Source organism: Panulirus ornatus, chromosome 5, assembly GCF_036320965.1.
Source record: "Panulirus ornatus isolate Po-2019 chromosome 5, ASM3632096v1, whole genome shotgun sequence".
In the NCBI taxonomy this organism is placed as follows: Eukaryota; Metazoa; Arthropoda; class Malacostraca; order Decapoda; family Palinuridae; genus Panulirus; species Panulirus ornatus.
This window is the reverse complement of record NC_092228.1, coordinates 40,355,551-40,376,030: the sequence shown is the minus strand read 5'-3', so window position 1 is coordinate 40,376,030 and position 20,480 is coordinate 40,355,551. Positions and strand designations below refer to the sequence as shown.

Genomic DNA, 20,480 nt, shown 5'->3' with positions numbered 1-20,480 from the left:
ATCCGTTTCTCCAACGTGTGAACGGCGATTCAGCATATCAAAATACCCGTCAGTGCTAAAGACGCAACTTTCACACCGAAAACACTGAACACATATTGTACAACTGTTCCTCGCTCACCGTCACACTCTAACATACAACACCAACATACGATCATACTCCTTCAAGTGTACGTGGCCAGCTAGCTGAGAGCCGCGGGAGCCCCACAGAAAGAGATCCTGGGGTAGGAGAGCAAGTCAATATCAACTGACATCAGGAAAACTTGAGTGAGGGGTGTTTAAACAAAGTGAAATATCTCCATTTTCTCCAAAGCAGCAGTTACCCCTCTCAAACACCTGGCGACAGCGAAAGTTAAAAAACAAACAACTGTTCATCAACACCTGTCTGTGTGCCTGTGTGTGTGTGTGTGTGTGTGTGCTCACAAGAAACTCAAACGGCCGGAGGCAAGAGGCGTGTGTGTGTGTGTGTGTGTGTGTGTGTGTGTGTGTGTGTGTGTGTGTGTGTGCGGAGCATCTAAATAGACGAAGCCGTTGGCGAACTCGGCTCCTAAATGGCTTAAGGCAATTATCTCTCATTCAGCGAGCCTTGCACCATCACATGTGTCACTGTACATAAAGGTAAACTTAGGCCTCTGTTGTTACAGGGTTTCCCTGTGTGTGTGTGTGAGTGTGTGTGTGTGTGTGTGTGTGTGTGTGTGTGTGTGTGTGTGTGTGTGTGTGTGTGTGTGTGTGTGATACTATGTTATCTATACGTTCCACATACACACACACACACACACACACACACACACACACACACATATACACATAGTTTTCCAAAAGAAGGAACAGAGGGGGGGGGGGCAAGTGAGGATATTCCCTAAAAGGCTCAGTCCTCTGTCCTTAACGCTACCTCGCTAATGCGAGAAATGGCGAATAGTATGGAAAATATATATATATATATATATATATATATATATATATATATATATATATATATATATATATATATATATATATATATATTTAAATGGCGAATAGTATGGAAAAAAAAAAAAAAAAATATATATATATAATATATATATATATATATATATATATATATATATATATATATATATGCAACAAAAACATTTATGAAATATCATATCAAAAAGAAAACTGTAAGACGGGAAGGTGTTCTTGTATCTGGACTTCCATATGTAATGGTTTTCCATATATGAAAAAATAAATATATAGAAAAATATATAGAAATTATATAGTTATATACAGAAGTTATATACAGAAAAAAAAAAGACAGGAGGCATAAGCATAAGCACGTACATGGTGGTCAACCCGCAACCAATTATCTTTTTCCTTTTTTTTTTCATTCAAGAAAACATCCAAATGGCCCACATGGGTTAAACGTCGCAGAATTCCAGGAGAAAGGAGAGAAATCCATGAAATGAGAGCAGTCGTTGTGGTATAGGTCGACCGTATGGGGCCTTTATGAGCACGACGGCTTTGAATACGCGCTCCGTACGTACTAGGCTTTGAATACGCGTCCGTACGTATTAGGCTTTCAATACGCGCTCCGTGCGTACTAGGCTTTCAATACGTGCTCCGCGCGCACTAGAATCTCTCATTTTCTCCCATCAGACCAGAGCCTGATTAATGAGAGCAATCACCAGGGACCCCCGGAGGATATACGAGGTAACCAATAACAGAGGTGGGAGTGTATCCAACTGTCGCAAACCACAATATTCTCCGTCATTTCATCGCTATTGCTTAAAGCCATCTCCGCGCGAAAGCTTCATCGAGCAATGAAGATATACCAGGCATCTTTTTTTAACCTTTTTTTCTTTTTTTTTTTTGACCGCTTGCTGCAAGCACGAATAAAAATGCCCATTGCTCTATTTTTCTTTGGTAGATCATTCTACCGTTACGAAAAATCAACGCCCGATCATTTTTCTGTCTGGGAGCGGCAAGCCATCCACTACCCCGTCTCTTTACATGGCAACATTCACTTTCCCTAGTTGTACCCCAAGGCAAGTCATCGTCGTAAACAAACACTAGACGTCGCATCTCAGAATCCAATACATAGGCTCCATTTCCCGCGTTAGCGTTATGAGCAGAGGAGTGAGCCTTACGAGGGAATATCCTCACTTGGCCCCCTTCTTTGTTCCTTCTACTGGGAAATTAAAAATGAGAGGGGAGGATTTCCAGCCTCCCCTCAGCTCCCTCCCCTTTTAGTTGCCTTTTACGACAAGCAGGGAATACGTGGCAAGTATTCTTTCTCCCCATCCCCAGGGATATATATATATATATATATATATATATATATATATATATATATATATATATATATATATATATATATATATATATATATATATATATATATATCCTTCGAAAATTGTAACTCTATATAAACATTATTAATGCTTTTGCGGCAGAAGCAAAACATTTATCTTGACGTTTTTTCAAGGAGCAGTCAGTCATGTTGTAACAACTTCACGTCACCACAGTTGTGGTTTATCGTGTTGTAATATATATAATTTTTTTTTTCTTTGCAAGACGAACGAGGATAACAATTTTACGCGAGTAACAAGAGTCAATTTATGTATGGTCCAAAACCTTACCAACGCTTTTAAAGATATTACAAATCTGATACTAAATATACAAAATGTTTGTCGCAAACACACTCGCCTTCAGTTATCATTTCATGTGACTTTCAGATGAACAGCCAATGAATGTGTCAACATGTAATTACAGAACTGAATCCATATTAGCGTGTGTTGATACCGTAAGGTAAAGTGTTACTTGCTGATCCAGCAATTTCCACCATACTTAAGTTATACCAAAAGTCAACAATTTTTTTTTCCATTTTTTTTTATTTATTTACGCGTATAGTTTGCGCCTCTCCCGTGTTCTGTGTATACCGAGAATATCTACGGAATAGGCTGACTACCTGGTCCTCATACAAACCCCGATATAACCTCACGAATCTCTCTCTCTTGACCTTAATTACCTTCACGGCGACAGTAAATATGTGAGACGGTGTATTTTTGCTGCCAGTAACCAGCTGTGGCGGATTAGAAAGTTCCTGGGAAAAGAAACTCCATCCTCAAACTCCCTTCCCCAAAACACACACACACACACACACACACGTGCTCGCAAGCCAAATTCAGCAACACAGCACGACCTGTGTGCGCAAATGGTACGACCCTTGAGCACGACAATACTACTCCATGGGTGCGAAGGTCTAGACTCGACCTGACATTTACAGGTCAGGTCAAAGACTTGGAGCAAGTGGGTTTCAGAGAGAGAGAGAGAGCTGCCACTTTGTCTACTGACTCGTCCCTGCATTGTACACAATGATGACGCACAACTACATGATGTCTGGGGGGTTTCAACAGATGATGGTAGATATTTGGGAAAATGACGATAGACTATAAGAACGAGAGTGACTGGACTGTAGGCTGAGAGACTCAGTTCTCAAAAAGATACAGAAAAAAAAAAGAATATATCGCTCAGATGCATCGCTGGCGAATCTATTGCCCAAGTAGGATTTTTAAGAGGGAGCCACAGCGTGTGAACCCTCTGATATTACCCATATTGGACACCTTCGCTACCAAATAATTTACTCAAACTTCCAAGTTTCGTCACAGATCAAGCAACGGTTGGATGCTATTATTCCTCCGCCATAAACCTCAAACCCTAGACGCCTGGCGATGATAATGATGGCACAGAGGCGCTCTCGGACGCCTGGTGTGTGTGTGTGTGTGTGTGTGTGTGCGTCGCTCCAAACTTAAGGTAATCTCACCAGTGCACGACACACCCACCCCCCCAGGTCTTTCGTCATGGCGTCTCACGCAGCCGTCCCCTGCTTCGTCCGGACGCCATAGCTCCGTCCATCATAGCGCTACGGCGAGCCCTTCAGGGCAGCCCTGAAATTCTCTCTCTCTCTCTCTCTCTCTCTCTCTCTCTCTCTCTCTCTCTCTCTCTCTCTCACTGACTAGCACCACTCCGGGGGGGAGGGACTGGGAGAGAGTCCGGTCTTCGGGTGCCACCACGACGGCCGCAAACTCCGCAACATCACCGCCGTTCCCAAAACAAAGAGGCGGCGTCCCGCAAGGCGGCTCACCGTCACTGACGCTATTTATAACCTGGGCGGCAGAGAGAGAGAGAGAGAGAGAGAGAGAGAGAGAGAGAGAGAGAGAGAGAGAGAGAGAGAGAGAGAGAGAGAGAGAGAGACTCAATTTCCCCTCCGGCAGCCAACATGGCCATGGACACTCATGATGCATGAGACGTTACTTGAATGTCAATCAGGAAAAGCGATACACTCGCTGGACGTAATGATCGACTGAAGACGCGAAGACTCAAGTTAGGAAAGAGAGATTTGAGAAATAAGAACATATTCGAGTTAATAACTGGTATGGAAGGAAGGGAGAAGCAAATAACATATGAAAGTATGAAAAATGGATACAACATCAAGGGTAAAGCAGCCCTGACGAGCCAAATATAATCAGGCCATCAAAAGGGGTCGGCTCGTCGTGTTCAAGGGTCAGGTCAAACCGTCGTGTTCGAGGGGTCGTGCTGTCGTGGCAACTATGCCTCATCGCAAAATATCGTCGCAAGGTAAAGAAAGTTTGAGAAATAGGGCCACACAGATGTATAACTCTCCCCACACTTTACAAATAGGTAATGACAATAAACATTACCTTACCACAAACAAAGCTGTCGACAGAGAGTACACTACTTCACCACAAACTACACCAATTCACCACAAACATCGTACCAAAGGAAATCACTTCACTCCAGGAACCATCACCATCAACCATCGTCTTCACTATCACCATCAGTCACCTCACAATCACCACCACACTGACACCATTCATCACAAACTACTCTCAGTGAACGGATGCTCCACTTCGAAACCCACCGGGCTTAAATCCCCCCCCCCCCCCCCCCCCCCGTGCATAAGGCTATTATCATATACGAGGAAGTACGATGATCGACTGTAACGCGGGTGATTCAAATGGGGTCTTCATGCCCCGTGGAGCGGACTGAGCCGGATCGCTCCTTACACAGGAAGGATCAGGAAGGAATTACCTCGTACAGACGGGGAAGGTTAAAGGATCTACATGGATGGGGATGTAGGACTCTTGTGTCCTTCCGGGGTAAAGTTATTCTGTCGCTCTGTTTCCACTGAGCGAAAACAATGACGCATCAGTGATCACCTGGGCACGACGGTACGACCCTTGAGCACGACGGTACGATCCTTGTGGACACGACGGTGCGACCCTTGAGCACGACGGTACGATCCTTGTGGACACGAAGGTACGACCCTTGAACACGATGGTTCGACACTTGAGTACAACAGTTCGACCATTGAGCAAGACGGTGCGACCCTTGAGCACGACGGTACGACCTTCGAGTACGACCCTTGATCACGACGGTGCGACCCTTGGGTATGGCGACCTGGCCTCTGACCCGAACTCTGGGGGTCGACTGAACAAGCGTCGTCCTGTTCAAGGATCGTCCACTGAGGTGTGGGGGGCGTCGTACCACTGAGGTGTGGGGTCGTCGTACCACTGAGGTGTGGGGTCGTCGTACCACTGAGGTGTGGGGTCGTCGTACCACTGAGGTGTGGGGTCGTGTACCAATGATGGTGTGGGGTCGTCGTACCACTGAGGTGTGGGGTCGTCGTACTACTGAGGTGTGGGGTCGTCGTACCAATGAGGTGTGGGGTCGTGCACCTGGATTCAACGGAGTCGTGCGGAAACGTGCTCAGGGGGTTTACTAGTAAAGAAAAAGGGGTCGTAATGCGCAGGTTGTAAAACCGTCCGAACAAAGCGGTCGTGTTTAAGATTAAAAACTCAAAACTTTTGTGATGAGAATTCCATAAGACGTTTTCACAGAACTGCAAATACACAACTGTGAGGCAGTGAGGAGGGCGTCCGTAGTGGGAGAATTATTTGGGGCAAAAGAAGATGACTCAGGGAAGGCTGAAATATGTTGGGGGGAGGAGAGGGTGGGGAAGAAGAAGAGATCTGGGGAGGTTAGAAAGTATGTGGGGAGAATGAAGAGAAGTCCTTGGGGGTGTACGTGGGGAGGAGTTCGGGAGGAGGGAAAAGACTGGCTAAGGTATGGGGGAGGAAGGTGTTGGCAAGGGTGGAACCTGGAACGGTTTGTGTGTGTGTGTGTGTGGTGTGTGTGTGTGTGTGTGTGTGTGTGTGTGTGGGCGGTCCACAGCTCCGTGACCAACGCAACTCTGACCACATGCAACCTGCACAGGTAAGATTGCACACTCCTCGCTCCATTGCTTCTTTGAGTTGTATGTTTGTATGTCTGGGTCTTTACCTGTATGTATGTATGTATGTATGTATGTATGTTTGTATGTCTGGGTGTTCACCTGTATGTATGTTGTGTATGTATTTCTGGCTCTAAAGGCGTAGGTATGCTGTATTTTTAGCTCTGTATATGATATTTGTATATTTATCTCTGTTCATAAACGCATGCTTGTGTGTATTCATACATACGTTTGAATAATATACGAAATTTGCTAGCGGTACAGGTGTGTCGTATTTTGCAGCGTGCGTATGGAGTGTGTTTGCATGTGTTTTGATTTGTGTGTGTGTTGTGTGTGTGTGTTGTGTGTGTGTGTGTACACGTGCATGTATATATTTCATGTGTGTGTTTACAACTTCATATTCATCACAAAAGGTAAAACATTACGCCAAGTGGGCGTTCCGAACCAACAGTTCACAGAGTTTTTCATCAAACCCTCAAACAAAAGTTTAGGCACCAGTTAATATATCAACTTGGCCATAAAAAGTTGACTGACATTAATTACATAAAACTGTTAAGACACACACACACAACACAATTCTAATGGAATGTATCAGGAACCGTATGTTATATATTAAGTTACTTTACTCTCTAATGCAGCAGCCGACATGGTAAGGGTTAAAAAACGCCCCATTAATGCATGATTCAAGGTCCTTAACGGTCGTTATCACCGTTGCAAAAATAGCCTCACCGTTGGCTATTATGGTTCCTGTTTAGCCAGCGATAAATCCAACCCTTAGGGAATTCAAATTCTATTAAGAAAAAAAAAAAAAATCTAGGTCACTGACCTTGATTATAGACTCCATCTAACACCAACATGACGCTACGACCCCTTGACAGGTTCGCTGGAAATGACCTTTAACGGCCAGGTTCAAACACCAGGTCGTATACCGCCGTCGTCAGGAGGTTAACGACCAACGGCCAAACAATCAAATCTGCTCTTGACCACACACGGTGTAGCATAGGCCAAGATTGGGGGGGGGGGGGGGGGGAAATATATCAGATACCTCGTATTTTCCATTAAAAAAATATCCTTCCATCTATTCCAGATGCTGGAGGGTTAATTAGGTTAATATCCCCACCTGGGGTCATTAAGGCCGTTAACGTCAAACTAACAAACAACCAAAATCGCCAACCAATCACGCATTTGTTGGTGGTCACAAGTCTATAACTCCTGCCCTAACTACACACAGCAACCAACCACCTCATTCGAACCGCCAGAACTGAGGCAGCTGAAAACTGCCCTGGCCTTCATAGAAATTTGATTTTCGACTCAAGACACACACACACAACACACACACACACACCACACACACACACACAACACACACACACACACACAACACACACACAACACACACACACACACACACAACGTGCTCGCAAGCCAAATTCAGCAACACAGCACGACCTGTGTGCGCAAATGGTACGACCCTTGAGCACGACAATACTACCCCATGGGTGCGAAGGTCTAGACTCGACCTGACATTTACAGGTCAGGTCAAAGACTTGGAGCAAGTGGGTTTCAGAGAGAGAGAGAGAGCTGCCACTTTGTCTACTGACTCGTCCCTGCACTGTACACAATGATGACGCACAACTACATGATGTCTGGGGGGTTTCAACAGATGATGGTAGATATTTGGGAAAATGACGATAGACTATAAGAACGAGAGTGACTGGACTGTAGGCTGAGAGAGACTCGGTTCTCAAAAAGATACAGAAAAAAAAAGAATATATCGCTCAGATGCATCGCTGGCGAATCTATTGCCCAAGTAGGATTTTTAAGAGAGAGCCACAGCGTGTGAACCCTCTGATATTACCCATATTGGACACCTTCGCTACCAAATAATTTACTCAAACTTCCAAGTTTCGTCACAGATCAAGCAACGGTTGGATGCTATTATTCCTCCGCCATAAACCTCAAACCCTAGACGCCTGGCGATGATAATGATGGCACAGAGGCGCTCTCGGACGCCTGGTGTGTGTGTGGGTGTGTGTGTGTGCGTCGCTCCAAACTTAAGGTAATCTCACCAGCGTACGACACACCCACCCCCCCAGGTCTTTCGTCATGGCGTCTCACGCAGCCGTCCCCTGCTTCGTCCGGACGACATAGCTCCGTCCATCATAGCGCTACGGCCAACCCTTCAGGGCAGCCCTGAAATTCTCTCTCTCTCTCTCTCTCTCTCTCTCTCTCTCTCTCTCTCTCTCTCTCTCTCTCTCTCTCTCTCTCACTGACTAGCACCACTCCGGGGGAGGGACTGGGAGAGAGTCCGGTCTTCGGGTGCCACCACGACGGCCGCAAACTCCGCAACATCACCGCCGTTCCCAAAACAAAGAGGCGGCGTCCCGCAAGGCGGCTCACCGTCACTGACGCTATTTATAACCTGGGCGGCAGAGAGAGAGAGAGAGAGAGAGAGAGAGAGAGAGAGAGAGAGAGAGAGAGAGAGAGAGAGAGAGAGAGAGAGAGAGACACTCAATTTCCCCTCCGGCAGCCAACATGGCCATGGACACTCATGATGCATGAGACGTTACGTGAATGTCAATCAGGAAAAGCGATACACTCGCTGGACGTAATGATCGACTGAAGACGCGAAGACTCAAGTTAGCAAAGAGAGATTTGAGAAATAAGAACATATTCGAGTTAATAACTGGTATGGAAGGAAGGGAGAAGCAAATAACATATGAAAGTATGAAAAATGGATGCAACATCTAGGGTAAAGCAGCCCTGACGAGCCAAATATAATCAGGCCATCAAAAGGGGTCGGCTCGTCGTGTTCAAGGGTCAAACCGTCGTGTTCGAGGGGTCGTGCTGTCGTGGCAACTATGCCTCATCGCCAAATATCGTCGCAAGGTAAAGAAAGTTTGAGAAATAGGGCCACACAGATGTATAACTCTCCCCACACTTTACAAATAGGTAATGACAATAAACATTACCTTACCACAAACAAAGCTGTCGACAGAGAGTACACTACTTCACCACAAACTACACCAATTCACCACAAACATCGTACCAAAGGAAATCACTTCACTCCAGGAACCATCACCATCAACCATCGTCTTCACTATCACCATCAGTCACCTCACAATCACCACCACACTGACACCATTCATCACAAACTACTTTCAGTGAACGGATGCTCCACTTCGAAACCCACCGGGCTTAAATGCGGCTCCCCCCCCCCCCCCACCCGTGCATAAGGCTATTATCATATACGAGGAAGTACGATGATCGACTGTAACGCGGGTGATTCAAATGGGGTCTTCATGCCCCGTGGAGCGGACTGAGCCGGATCGCTCCTTACACAGGAAGGATCAGGAAGGAATTCCCTCGTACAGACGGGGAAGGTTAAAGGATCTACATGGATGGGGATGTAGGACTCTTGTGTCCTTCCGGGGTAAAGTTATTCTGTCGCTCTGTTTCCACTGAGCGAAAACAATGACGCATCAGTGATCACCTGGGCACGACGGTACGACCCTTGAGCACGACGGTACGATCCTTGTGGACACGACGGTGCGACCCTTGAGCACGACGGTACGATCCTTGTGGACACGAAGGTACGACCCTTGAACACGATGGTTCGACACTTGAGTACAACAGTTCGACCATTGAGCAAGACGGTGCGACCCTTGAGCACGACAGTACGACCTTCGAGTACGACCCTTGATCACGACGGTGCGACCCTTGGGTATGGCGACCTGGCCTCTGACCCGAACTCTGGGGGTCGACTGAACAAGCGTCGTCGTGTTCAAGGATCGTACCACTGAGATGTGGGGGTCGTCGTACCACTGAGGTGTGGGGTCGTCGTACCACTGAGATGTGGGGGTCGTCGTACCACTGAGGTGTGGGGTCGTCGTACCACTGAGGTGTGGGGTCGTCGTACTACTGAGGTGTGGGGTCGTCGTACCACTGAGGTGTGGGGTCGTCGTACCAATGAGGTGTGGGGTCGTCGTACCACTGAGGTGTGGGGGTCGTCGTACTACTGAGGTGTGGGGTCGTCGTACCAATGAGGTGTGGGGTCGTGCACCTGGATTCAACGGAGTCGTGCGAACGTGCTCAGGGGGTTTACTAGTAAAGAAAAGGGTCGTATTCGACGGTTGTATACCGTCGAACAAAGGAGTCGTGTTAAGATTAAACTCAAAACTTTTGTGATGAGAATTCCATAAGACGTTTTCACAGAACTGCAAATACGTCAACTGTGAGGCAGGGAGGGCGTCGTGAGTGGGAGAATTATGTGGGGCAAAAGAAGATGTCTCAGGGAAGGCTGAAAATATGATGGGGGGAGGAGAGGGTGGGGAAGAAGAAGAGATCTGGGGAGGTTAGAAAGTATGTGGGGAGAAAGAAGAGAAGTCCTTGGGGGTGTACGTGGGGAGGAGTTCGGGAGGAGGGGAAGACTGGCTAAAGGTATGGGGGAGGAAGGTGTTGGCAAGGGTGGAACCTGGAACGGTTTGTGTGTGTGTGTGTGTGTGTGTGTGTGTGTGTGTGTGTGTGTGTGTGTGGGCGGTCCACAGCTCCGTGACCAACGCAACTCTGACCACATGCAACCTGCACAGGTAAGATTGCACACTCCTCGCTCCATTGCCTCTCTGAGTGTATGTTTGTATGTCTGGGTCTTTACCTGTATGTATGTATGTATGTATGTATGTATGTTTGTATGTCTGGGTGTTCACCTGTATGTATGTGTGTATGTATTTCTGGCTCTAAAGGCGTAGGTATGCATGTATTTTTAGCTCTGTATATGATATTTGTATATTTATCTCTGTTCATAAACGCATGCTTGTGTGTATTCATACATACGTTTGAATATACGAAATATGCGGTACAGGGTGTACGTATATCTGCAGGTGCGATGGAGTGTGTGTGTGTGTGTGTGTGTGTGTGTGTGTGTGTGTGTGTGTACACGTGCATGTATATATTTCATGTGTGTGTTACAACTTCATATTCATCACAAAAGGTAAAACATTACGCCAAGTGGGCGTTCCGAACCAACAGTTCACAGAGTTTTTCATCAAACCCTCAAACAAAAGTTTAGGCACCAGTTAATATATCAACTTAGGCCATAAAAAGTTGACTGACATTAATTACAATAAAACAGTTAAGACACACACACACACACCACAATTCTAATGGAATGTATCAGGAACGTATGTAAATATTAAGTACTTTACTCTCTCATGCAGCAGCCGACATGGTAAGGGTTAAAACGCCCCATTAATGCATGATTCAAGTCCTTAACGGTCGTTATCACCGTTGCCAAAATAGCCTCACCGTTGGCTATTATGGTTCCTGTTTAGCCAGCGATAAATCCAACCCTTAGAATTCAATTCCTATTAAGAAAAAAAAAAATCTAGGTCACTGACCTTGATTATAGACTCCATCTAACACCAACATGACGCTACGACCCCTTGACCAGGTCGCTGGAATGACCTTTAACGGCCAGGTCAAAACACCAGGTCGTATACCGCCGTCGTCAGGAGGTTAACGACCAAACAATCAAATCCGCTCTTGACCACACCCAAGTGTAGCAAAGCCAAGACGGAGGGGAAAAATATAACGGATGCCTCGTATTTTTCCATTAAAAAAATATCCTTCCATCTATTCCAGATGCTGGAGGGTTAATTAGGTTAATTATCCCCTACCTGGGTCATTAAGGCCGTAACTAACAAACTGATAAACACCAAAATCGCCAACCAATCACGCACTTGTTGGTGGTCACTCCTGCCTTAACTACACACCAGCAACCAACCTCCTCATTCGACGCCAGAACATGAGGCAGCTGAAAACTGCCCTGGCCTTCACAGAAATTTGATTTTCGACTCAAGACACACACACACACACACACACACACACACACACACATACAAAATAAACACGACCCGCGACAACTCTCTCTCTCTCTCTCTCTCTCTCTCTCTCTCTCTCTCTCACACACACAACAGCCAGCCCCGATCATACGGTTAAATGTAGGGGTGTTGAGAACCGTCCGTTGCCTTACGTTTTACCAAACCCACCCACCCCCACATTATCCCCCCCAAAACACCCCCCCCCCCCCCCCGCCCGCCTGCTTACGCAGGGCCTTGCGCCCGCCCACAAGAACCGCTGAAAGTGTCGTTATGGTGGCGGGAAGACTGCCCTAGTTACCGTTAAATGCTACCAACGAGGCGCACCTTAACAAGCCGATAATTACTGCAGTGGGTTACCTCCAATCCCCAACCCTATTACAACTAATCATTACTGCGATTACCGCCAGGAGGGGAGCGCTATTTTCGTGTGTGGTGGGGGTGGCGACGGGAATGGATGAAGGCTGCAAGTATGGATATGTACATGTGTATGTATGTGTATGTCTGCGTATGTATATGTTTGTATACGTTGAAATGTATAGGTATGTATAGGTGTGTCTGGCCGATTACGTACAAGCATGTGTATGTGGGTGGGTTGGGCCATTCCTCGTCTGTTTCCTTGCGCTACCTCGCTAACGCGGGAGACGGCGATTAAGTGTTATAATACAGAGGCTCCAGGGGTTTCCTAGGCTGCACTGCACTCAGCAGCAGGGAAAGGACGGACCCTTCTGGAGCGAAAAGTTCTCTGACGAGAATGTACCTTGAACTGGCGATTATGTAGCCTCTCTCTCTCTCTCTCTCTCTCTCTCTCTCTCTCTCTCTCTCTCTCTCTCTCTCTCTCTCTCTCTCTCCATCTGTGTGTGTGTGTAACGCTCAAGTGGGCGAAATCCAGTAACACTCACGTGTGTGTGTGTGTGTGTAACACCACCTCCGGAATCATAGTTCACAGTGAAACAGACGAAGAGGATGTAATCATGCGGGTGAAGGGTCATGCCACCCGTGACCCCGGCATGGTCTACACTCCAGCGAAATGGATCACTCGGCCAACGATATAAGCTCGGAGCCTACCACTCCGGTACGACCATAAAGACCCTAAGGTCACTTCAGTACGACCATACAGACCCTAAGGTCACTTCAGCACGACCATACAGACCCCTAGGGTATGATGGTATGGTCTTTGACCTGCCACTTCAGCACGACCATACAGACCCCTAGGGTATGAATGGTATGGTCTCTGACCTGCCACTTCAGTACGACCATAAAGTACCATCGTACTCAAGGATCGTTCCTTCACACTCTAATGACCACCTCAATCACCACAGAGGCTCGTTAACTACCTGAGGATACTTGGAACAACACTACGAAACATGGGGGAACCACTTACCGTCTTCATCATCAGCCATTCATCGTGATGTTGGCGGGTCCCCGGGTCACGCCTGGGACCAGCAGGGCTCCTATATCATGGCTCAAAAGTTGCGTCAGGCGCCGCTGGGTTCAGTCATGCATCAATACCATGCAAGAACAGCGGGGTAAAAATCAGCCGAGGCGCCCAATTTCGCTCTCTCTCTCTCTCTCTCTCTCTCTCTCTCTCTCTCTCTCTCTCTCTCTCTCTCTCTCTCTCTCTCTCTCTCTTATCTATTTCGACTGGACCAAGATAAACACGCGACTGTAACACAAACACACACACACACACACAACGCTTGGGTTAACCACCCCCCCCCCCATCATATCCAAAGGTCGTGCAACGCGCCCGGGAGGTCGTACCGCGACGCTCAAGGGTCGTGCCGTCGCTCTCGAGGTTTTAAAAAGCGGGTGCAAGACGTAGCGCTCAAATCCGCCAAAGCAGTTCACGTACCCAACCCCCGCCATTTAAATCCCTGAAAGAATATATGAAAAAAAAATTCAACAACAGAAATATGGGTGCAGGCGATGACCCCTGACCTAGTCTAATCGCCGATGGGCTGATGAAAACGCGATGAGCTCCGGGAGGATACGAAAAAAAGAATATTACGACGTTTTGTTCGCCCGCCTTTCGAAGGGGGGGGGGGGGGGGGGGAAGGGTCGAGTTGCCAAATGCTTCCAGAGGGCGGGCCTCTTGTCTCGCACAGACCCAGCCAATCACACATGTGTTACTCATGTGTGTCGATATGTTTATAGCGGTCATGTACGTCTATCGTCATGACCATTATACCACTATACAACCCCAGGATCCTTGTAATGGGGTTACAGAAAGTCCCGAGGCTGCGCTACATACAGGTGCAGGGAAATAATGTATCTTGATTCGTCACTCTGGCTCTCAGCGCCTGCAATAGTGTAGAACCTAAGTTTGACCTCTACTGCTGATTAGGGCAATAAAACTGTATATTAGCCTAGTCTTAAAGAGCTTATCTTTTACCTGTTCTAGTCTGAACTTTAGATTCAAAGTTTAACCGGAATATTATTCTCATTACGTCTCAATATAATGGACAAATGAACTTCTTATTCAAAGTTCAACCTATGCCTAGGAAATAAATTACAGATTATTATGTACAGAAACATCGCCATTATATTCTTACGATGAAGAAAAAATTTTACGTTCCTATCTCGACCTCAAACCAGTATCTAATACGCGTTTATCTCATACTCAGGTATAAAAAACATTATAATAATTAACCAGAAACCTTTAATACCTTCTGAAAATCCTTTGCCAGTAAAATATCACTCTAGAATAGTTTCAATAATAATAATAATAATAATAATAATAATACCAAGTGATCTTAGTTCCAGGTATCTTAATTTATAAGATGTAAATGTTCATTTTGCGCTAAGTTGCTGATACGTTTAGTGCAGGATCTGTGAATACAATGGCACACTTCTTCGCCAGTCACCCTCACGTGAACACACACACACACACACACCGACCGACCAAGCCTTTCACGAAAAGTAATTTTTTTTTTAACCTCTTTGAGCAGGGCTGTCCGACCGACCGTTGAGAGCAACGATACGACGCTAGATTACGACAGCACGATCCCTCGGTACGATAGCTTAACCTATATCTCGTGACCCTTTATGACCATGTCATCCATACTACACCCAAGGGTCGTACCGTCATGCTCAAAGGGGGTCGTGTCGTCCAGCACAAAGGTTGTACAGTCGTGTTCAAGAGGGAGGGTTGAAGTGCTGGAGCGAGCCATCGTAAATTAGAACTCGTAATGAGCTCTTACGATACACCAGTGTTAGAGTGGGGCTACGTCTGGTCTAAACTACCTCTGTTTCACGATTTTTCATTCGGGCAATTTTATATTACATCTGAATTTTAGTTAATTCTCATTTTACTCTGCCATAAAACCCTGGAATACAGTGACAGGAAAATAATGGAGGCGTCAGAGTGGCAAGCAACAGACTGAGTCAAGTTAGGTAACACTACGGCGGTTAGAAATGGTTGCCAGACATTGCCTGAAATGATGAGACACGTACAATGTTTCCCCAGTAAGAATAACAAACACAAAATATTCATCTATCCATTTAACTGTGCAGTTTACTGGTACATTTATCTGTAAATAACTTCTTTACCTGGAAGATAAAGGCCTGGCAGTCCTTGCTGTTGCCAGATTGCATTGTAAATGTTCCATAAAACTGTTCAGTGGCAACTGAGTGAAACTGACAATCGCACTTTTCAAAATAGTTGTGGTTATTACTGCAAATACCTTGTTACACGCGATGACTCTGGTCGTTCGCGGCTGAATTGAAGGTTGATAGAGAAAATACATGTTACGGGTAAACAGTAATTGCTAACTGTGAAACTGTCCTATCATTTACATGATCATGGTCGCTGGCGGGAAAACGCTATGCGTAAATGATGAAGGTTACATATGTAAATCTGTAAATTTGAAGATATTATCATTAATCTAAACGATGGTGGCGTTTACTTACGTAAATAACGCTCGTTAGCCAAGAATACATGCAATCATTACCCATTATTTCCAATGGATAATGGACAACACAGTTTATACTTTCCAAAACAACAAACAGACCAATTCAGTCATATTTTACTTGTAAACACGTCATAGACTACTTGCTACACATTGTCAAGCAAATGCACCATCGACACGAGAAGGGAGCCAATGGTAGTTACAAATTATTGAGTGAGGCAACGATCCCTCGGACGGTTGGGAAACGGCGAGCTGGATGAGGCGCTTCGTTTACTGCATATTCATCTTGCTGGATCTCCATATATATATATATATATATATATATATATATATATATATATATATGCCTGTGTACCTGTCACTCTGCATATGTTTGTCTTCGTCGCTTTCTAGGTCACTCAAACGCTCTCTCTCTCTCTCTCTCTCTCTCTCTCTCTCTCTCTCTCTCTCTCTCTCTCTCTCTCTCTCTCTCTCTCTCTCTCTCTCTCTCTCTCTCTCTCTCACCGACGTCTTATCATCCCACTTTCATTTCTGATCACACGACAGCCTCCAGGGTCCACCACAGTACGCGCCGCTGCACAGCGCTCGGTCATCCCCACCCTTCACAGGTGTACACGCCTCGACCCCGAACGCCGACCAAGTGTGGGTCAGTAAAGACACATGAGATATACGGGAATGACATGAGATATACGGGAATGACATGAGATATACGGGAAAGGAATACGCAACTGTGTTGTCCTGTCAGCACACATCAGTTTCAAAAACAAAATCAAAAATTGCTAACGATACATCACTTTCGTTTTCTTGTTCCTTTGAAAATATGGAAGTCACACATACATACACACACACACACACCATAGTGGCGTGACATCATGAAGTCTATTTTTAACACTGACATATGTCTATCACCACTGTGACATCGCGCACTTCGCTGTGGATTCAACCGCAGCTGCCTCCACGCTACAGTGGCTTCACCCTACGAGATGATGTCAGAGGGACTCGAAAACATCTCCCAAGTCGGTGACGTCAGGGGGAGGATGCAAGATGATGTGCCCCACTGGCATGACATCACGTGTGAATGACTGGCCACGCGCGTTGATAACAAAGATTACATCACGCCGTACAGACGTCACGCACGTCTGAGCTCACGCTGGGGGCGCAGGCGTGAAGACATCCACACGAATGACATCACAATGGGAAGATGTTACGGGGACGTTACGCCACGTCACCCTTGTCACGACGGGCGGGTCACCTGGCTAACACGGCCAGAACATGACATCAGTCAAGACGAAGTAAAGCACCGCATCTTGTCATGTCTTCACGTAAATAAAAACAAAATTGTTTTCTAATACATAGAGACATGAAGTACTGTAACAGGTGATCTGTTACTCAAACAATGTAACTGCCGAACATAACAACGCCTAATGTAATTACCAATGCGACAGTCAACCAACTACTGTCACAGATCATTTACCAATATCATGCCTTACGAGACAATGATAGTTAAAAGGCTTAGGAATTGTCGTGTAAACAACACATATAAAGTTATTGGCACGAAATCTACCCTCATAAGTCTGGGACTTATTGACTCAATGACCTCACATAAAAGATGATAAAGCACTTAAAAAAATATAATTTTTTAATTCACTTGTTGAGAACGTTTAAAAAAGGGTATCCCTTCAACTATGTGACACGTTTTCTTTTAGTTCTGTTGCGCTTCCAAGTTTACTTTGAATTCTGTACCGCTTGTTTAACGTGTTCAATAATTACAGTCAGTCAAACCCGGATTATATCATACTTAGAATGATTCCCGGGGAAAGCCTTACAGTACAAGCCAAACATATCTCACAAAATCAATTAACTTCTGGCTTGTTCTTCATGATATTAGCAACTTAAGTCTTTACAGCGTCTATCTAAAAGGGGGAACTAGCGTAATTTTAAACGTTGGTTGAGCCTGCAATTACCTCGAAGGTTAGGTTAGGTGATACGGTTATTGTGCTAGTTTAAGAGGATGGGTTGGGTTTCAAGGTTCATCTTACACTAGCTTAGGTGACTTGGTTAGGTTAATTAGGTCAATTAGAATTCCTGGCAAGCTGGATAAAAAGGTTGCTCCATTTGCAAAGACAAATGTTTAAATTTATTTCCCTGAACCGAAGTGGAAAAAGTTGTTTTCATTGGACCTAATGCGTTCACTTGATATATATATATATATATATATATATATATATATATATATATATATATATATATATATATATATATATATATATATAAGGGTATAACCAACCACTGTATCATTTCGGGGACTCCAAATCTTACCTCACTTAAAAGTTTGATTTTATGTTCATTCCGCTTAGTAGAGTCTGGTTTGAGGGTGGTTACCTGCCATGGTTTTTGTCTTTTTGTTTCATTCAAGAAACACACACAAAGAGGCTACGAGTAAATGTTGATGTAATTCATTTTTTTTTTTTTTTTACTGTGGCTTTATCTGCATCAGGTCTATACAAGAATGTGTCTAGTGTATATTGTCTATAAATACTGCATTGTCACCCTTGAGCACGATGGTACGACCCCTTGAGTACGATGGTACGACCCTTGTGTACGATGGTACGATCCTTGTGTACGATTGTACGACCCTTGAGCACGACGGTACGACCCTCGTGTACGATGGTACGGCCCTTGAGCACGACGGTACGACCCTCGTGTACGATGGTACGACCCTTGAGCACGACGGTACGACCCTTTAGCACGACGATAAGACCCTTGTGCACGACAGTACGACCCTTGTCTACGATGGTACGACCCCTTGAGCACGACGGTACGACCCTTTGTGTACGATGGCCCACTCTCTGACCTGAACCCAAGGGGTTAACTGAAGGGGTCAGGCTATGACGTAAAGGGTTGTTCAGCTCAAGACTCGTTCCGTCGTTTGACTCCAACTGGCATTTGGGGGCTCAGCGGGACATTCGGTCGGAAACATATTCCATTGCCTTTCATTATTCCAGAAGGTTCCTGGCGGCGATATTGCTACTGTGTGTGGTCGGCGAGGTCAGAACGACCTCCCCAGAGACCGGCAAGGTGGACGACACCAGTAGTACCAACGCTTCCGACACCGCCAAGGAAGAGAGCGCTGCCACCCGCTTCCGACCAGGATCGAGGCCGTCGCCAAGCGTTTTATTTCAACCAGGGCGTGTCTGTTAACCCCAGCACTCGCTATGGGCCCCCGCCAGCCATCAGGACGTATAGGTAAGACTACACTCCCAATGCGATTTATATAAACACATGTCATACGTGTCATCTACACAGTGTGACTGGATCATAACACCAGGAGTTTGCGGGGTGACTCACTTACCAGAACCTTCCTAACCCCACATCCACCACCAGGCCTTACGGAGTGGTGCCCCCATACGCGCCAACCGCCCAACTCACGCCCTTCAGCATCTACGCCGCCCGTCCGACCCAACTGGTCACGCCCCTGACCCACGCTACCAACCTGAGGAAGTACACAGCCACTGCCAACATCAAGCCTGCCTCCATCGGCGACCACAAGCCATTAGTAAGTGTCTGTGTGTGTGTGTGTGTGTGTGTGTGTGTGTGTGTGTGCTTCAACCCCAACCATGAGCGTACGACCGTTGACCACGACGGCACGACCGTTGAACACGACGTTACGACCGTTGAACACGACGGTGCGACCGTTGACCACGACGGCACGACCGTTGAACACGACGGTACGACCGTTGAACACGACGTTACGACCGTTGAAACGACGGTGCGACCGTTAAACACGACGGTACGACCGTTGACCACGACAGTACGACTGTTGAACACGACGGTACGACCGTTGAACACGACGGTACGACCGTTGAACACGACGGTACGATGCCATCGAAGGGGTTCAAACCTCTGAGGTCGTACGCAACACAGTGTATCTCATACTTCCCAAAACACCTTTTTTTTTTTTCTTTTTTCAAAAGAGATTTCTTTTTCACATATTCGAAAATACCTTTTGTAAATGGAATATGTGAAAGGAAATATACGCAATAATACCTTTCTAAAAGTGGACACACAGAAGAGCCAAGACGGCGAGCTGGAATAATAATAATAATAATAATAATAATAATAATAATAATAATAATAATAATAATAATCCCTGGGGATAGGGGAGAAAGAATACTTGCCACGTATTCCCTGCGTGTCGTAGAAGGCGACTAAAAGGGAAGGGAGCGGGGGGCTGAAAATCCTCCCCTCTCAGCTTTTTTTTTTTAATTTTCCAAAAGAAGGAACAGAGAAGGGGGCCAGGTGAGGATGTTCCCTCAAAGGTCCAGTCCCCTGTTCTTAACGCTACCTTGCTAACGCGGGAAATGGCGAATAGTATGAAAAAAAAATAATAATAATAACAAATAATAATAATAATGATATTAA

At 45.8% G+C, this 20,480-nt stretch overlaps 1 protein-coding gene across 1 annotated transcript in view; it reads left to right on the top strand.

Annotated features, from left to right (window-relative positions):
• LOC139748808 (salivary peroxidase/catechol oxidase-like) overlaps positions 1 to 20,480 on the top strand; it is a 53,279-nt gene that overhangs the window by 21,384 nt on the left and 11,415 nt on the right. Inside the window, exons 2-4 of the mRNA XM_071662239.1 lie at positions 16,605 to 16,704; positions 19,064 to 19,304; positions 19,443 to 19,614. Coding sequence (XP_071518340.1) covers positions 16,605 to 16,704; positions 19,064 to 19,304; positions 19,443 to 19,614 — 513 coding nt within the window. The remainder of the gene's footprint in view (positions 1 to 16,604; positions 16,705 to 19,063; positions 19,305 to 19,442; positions 19,615 to 20,480) is intronic.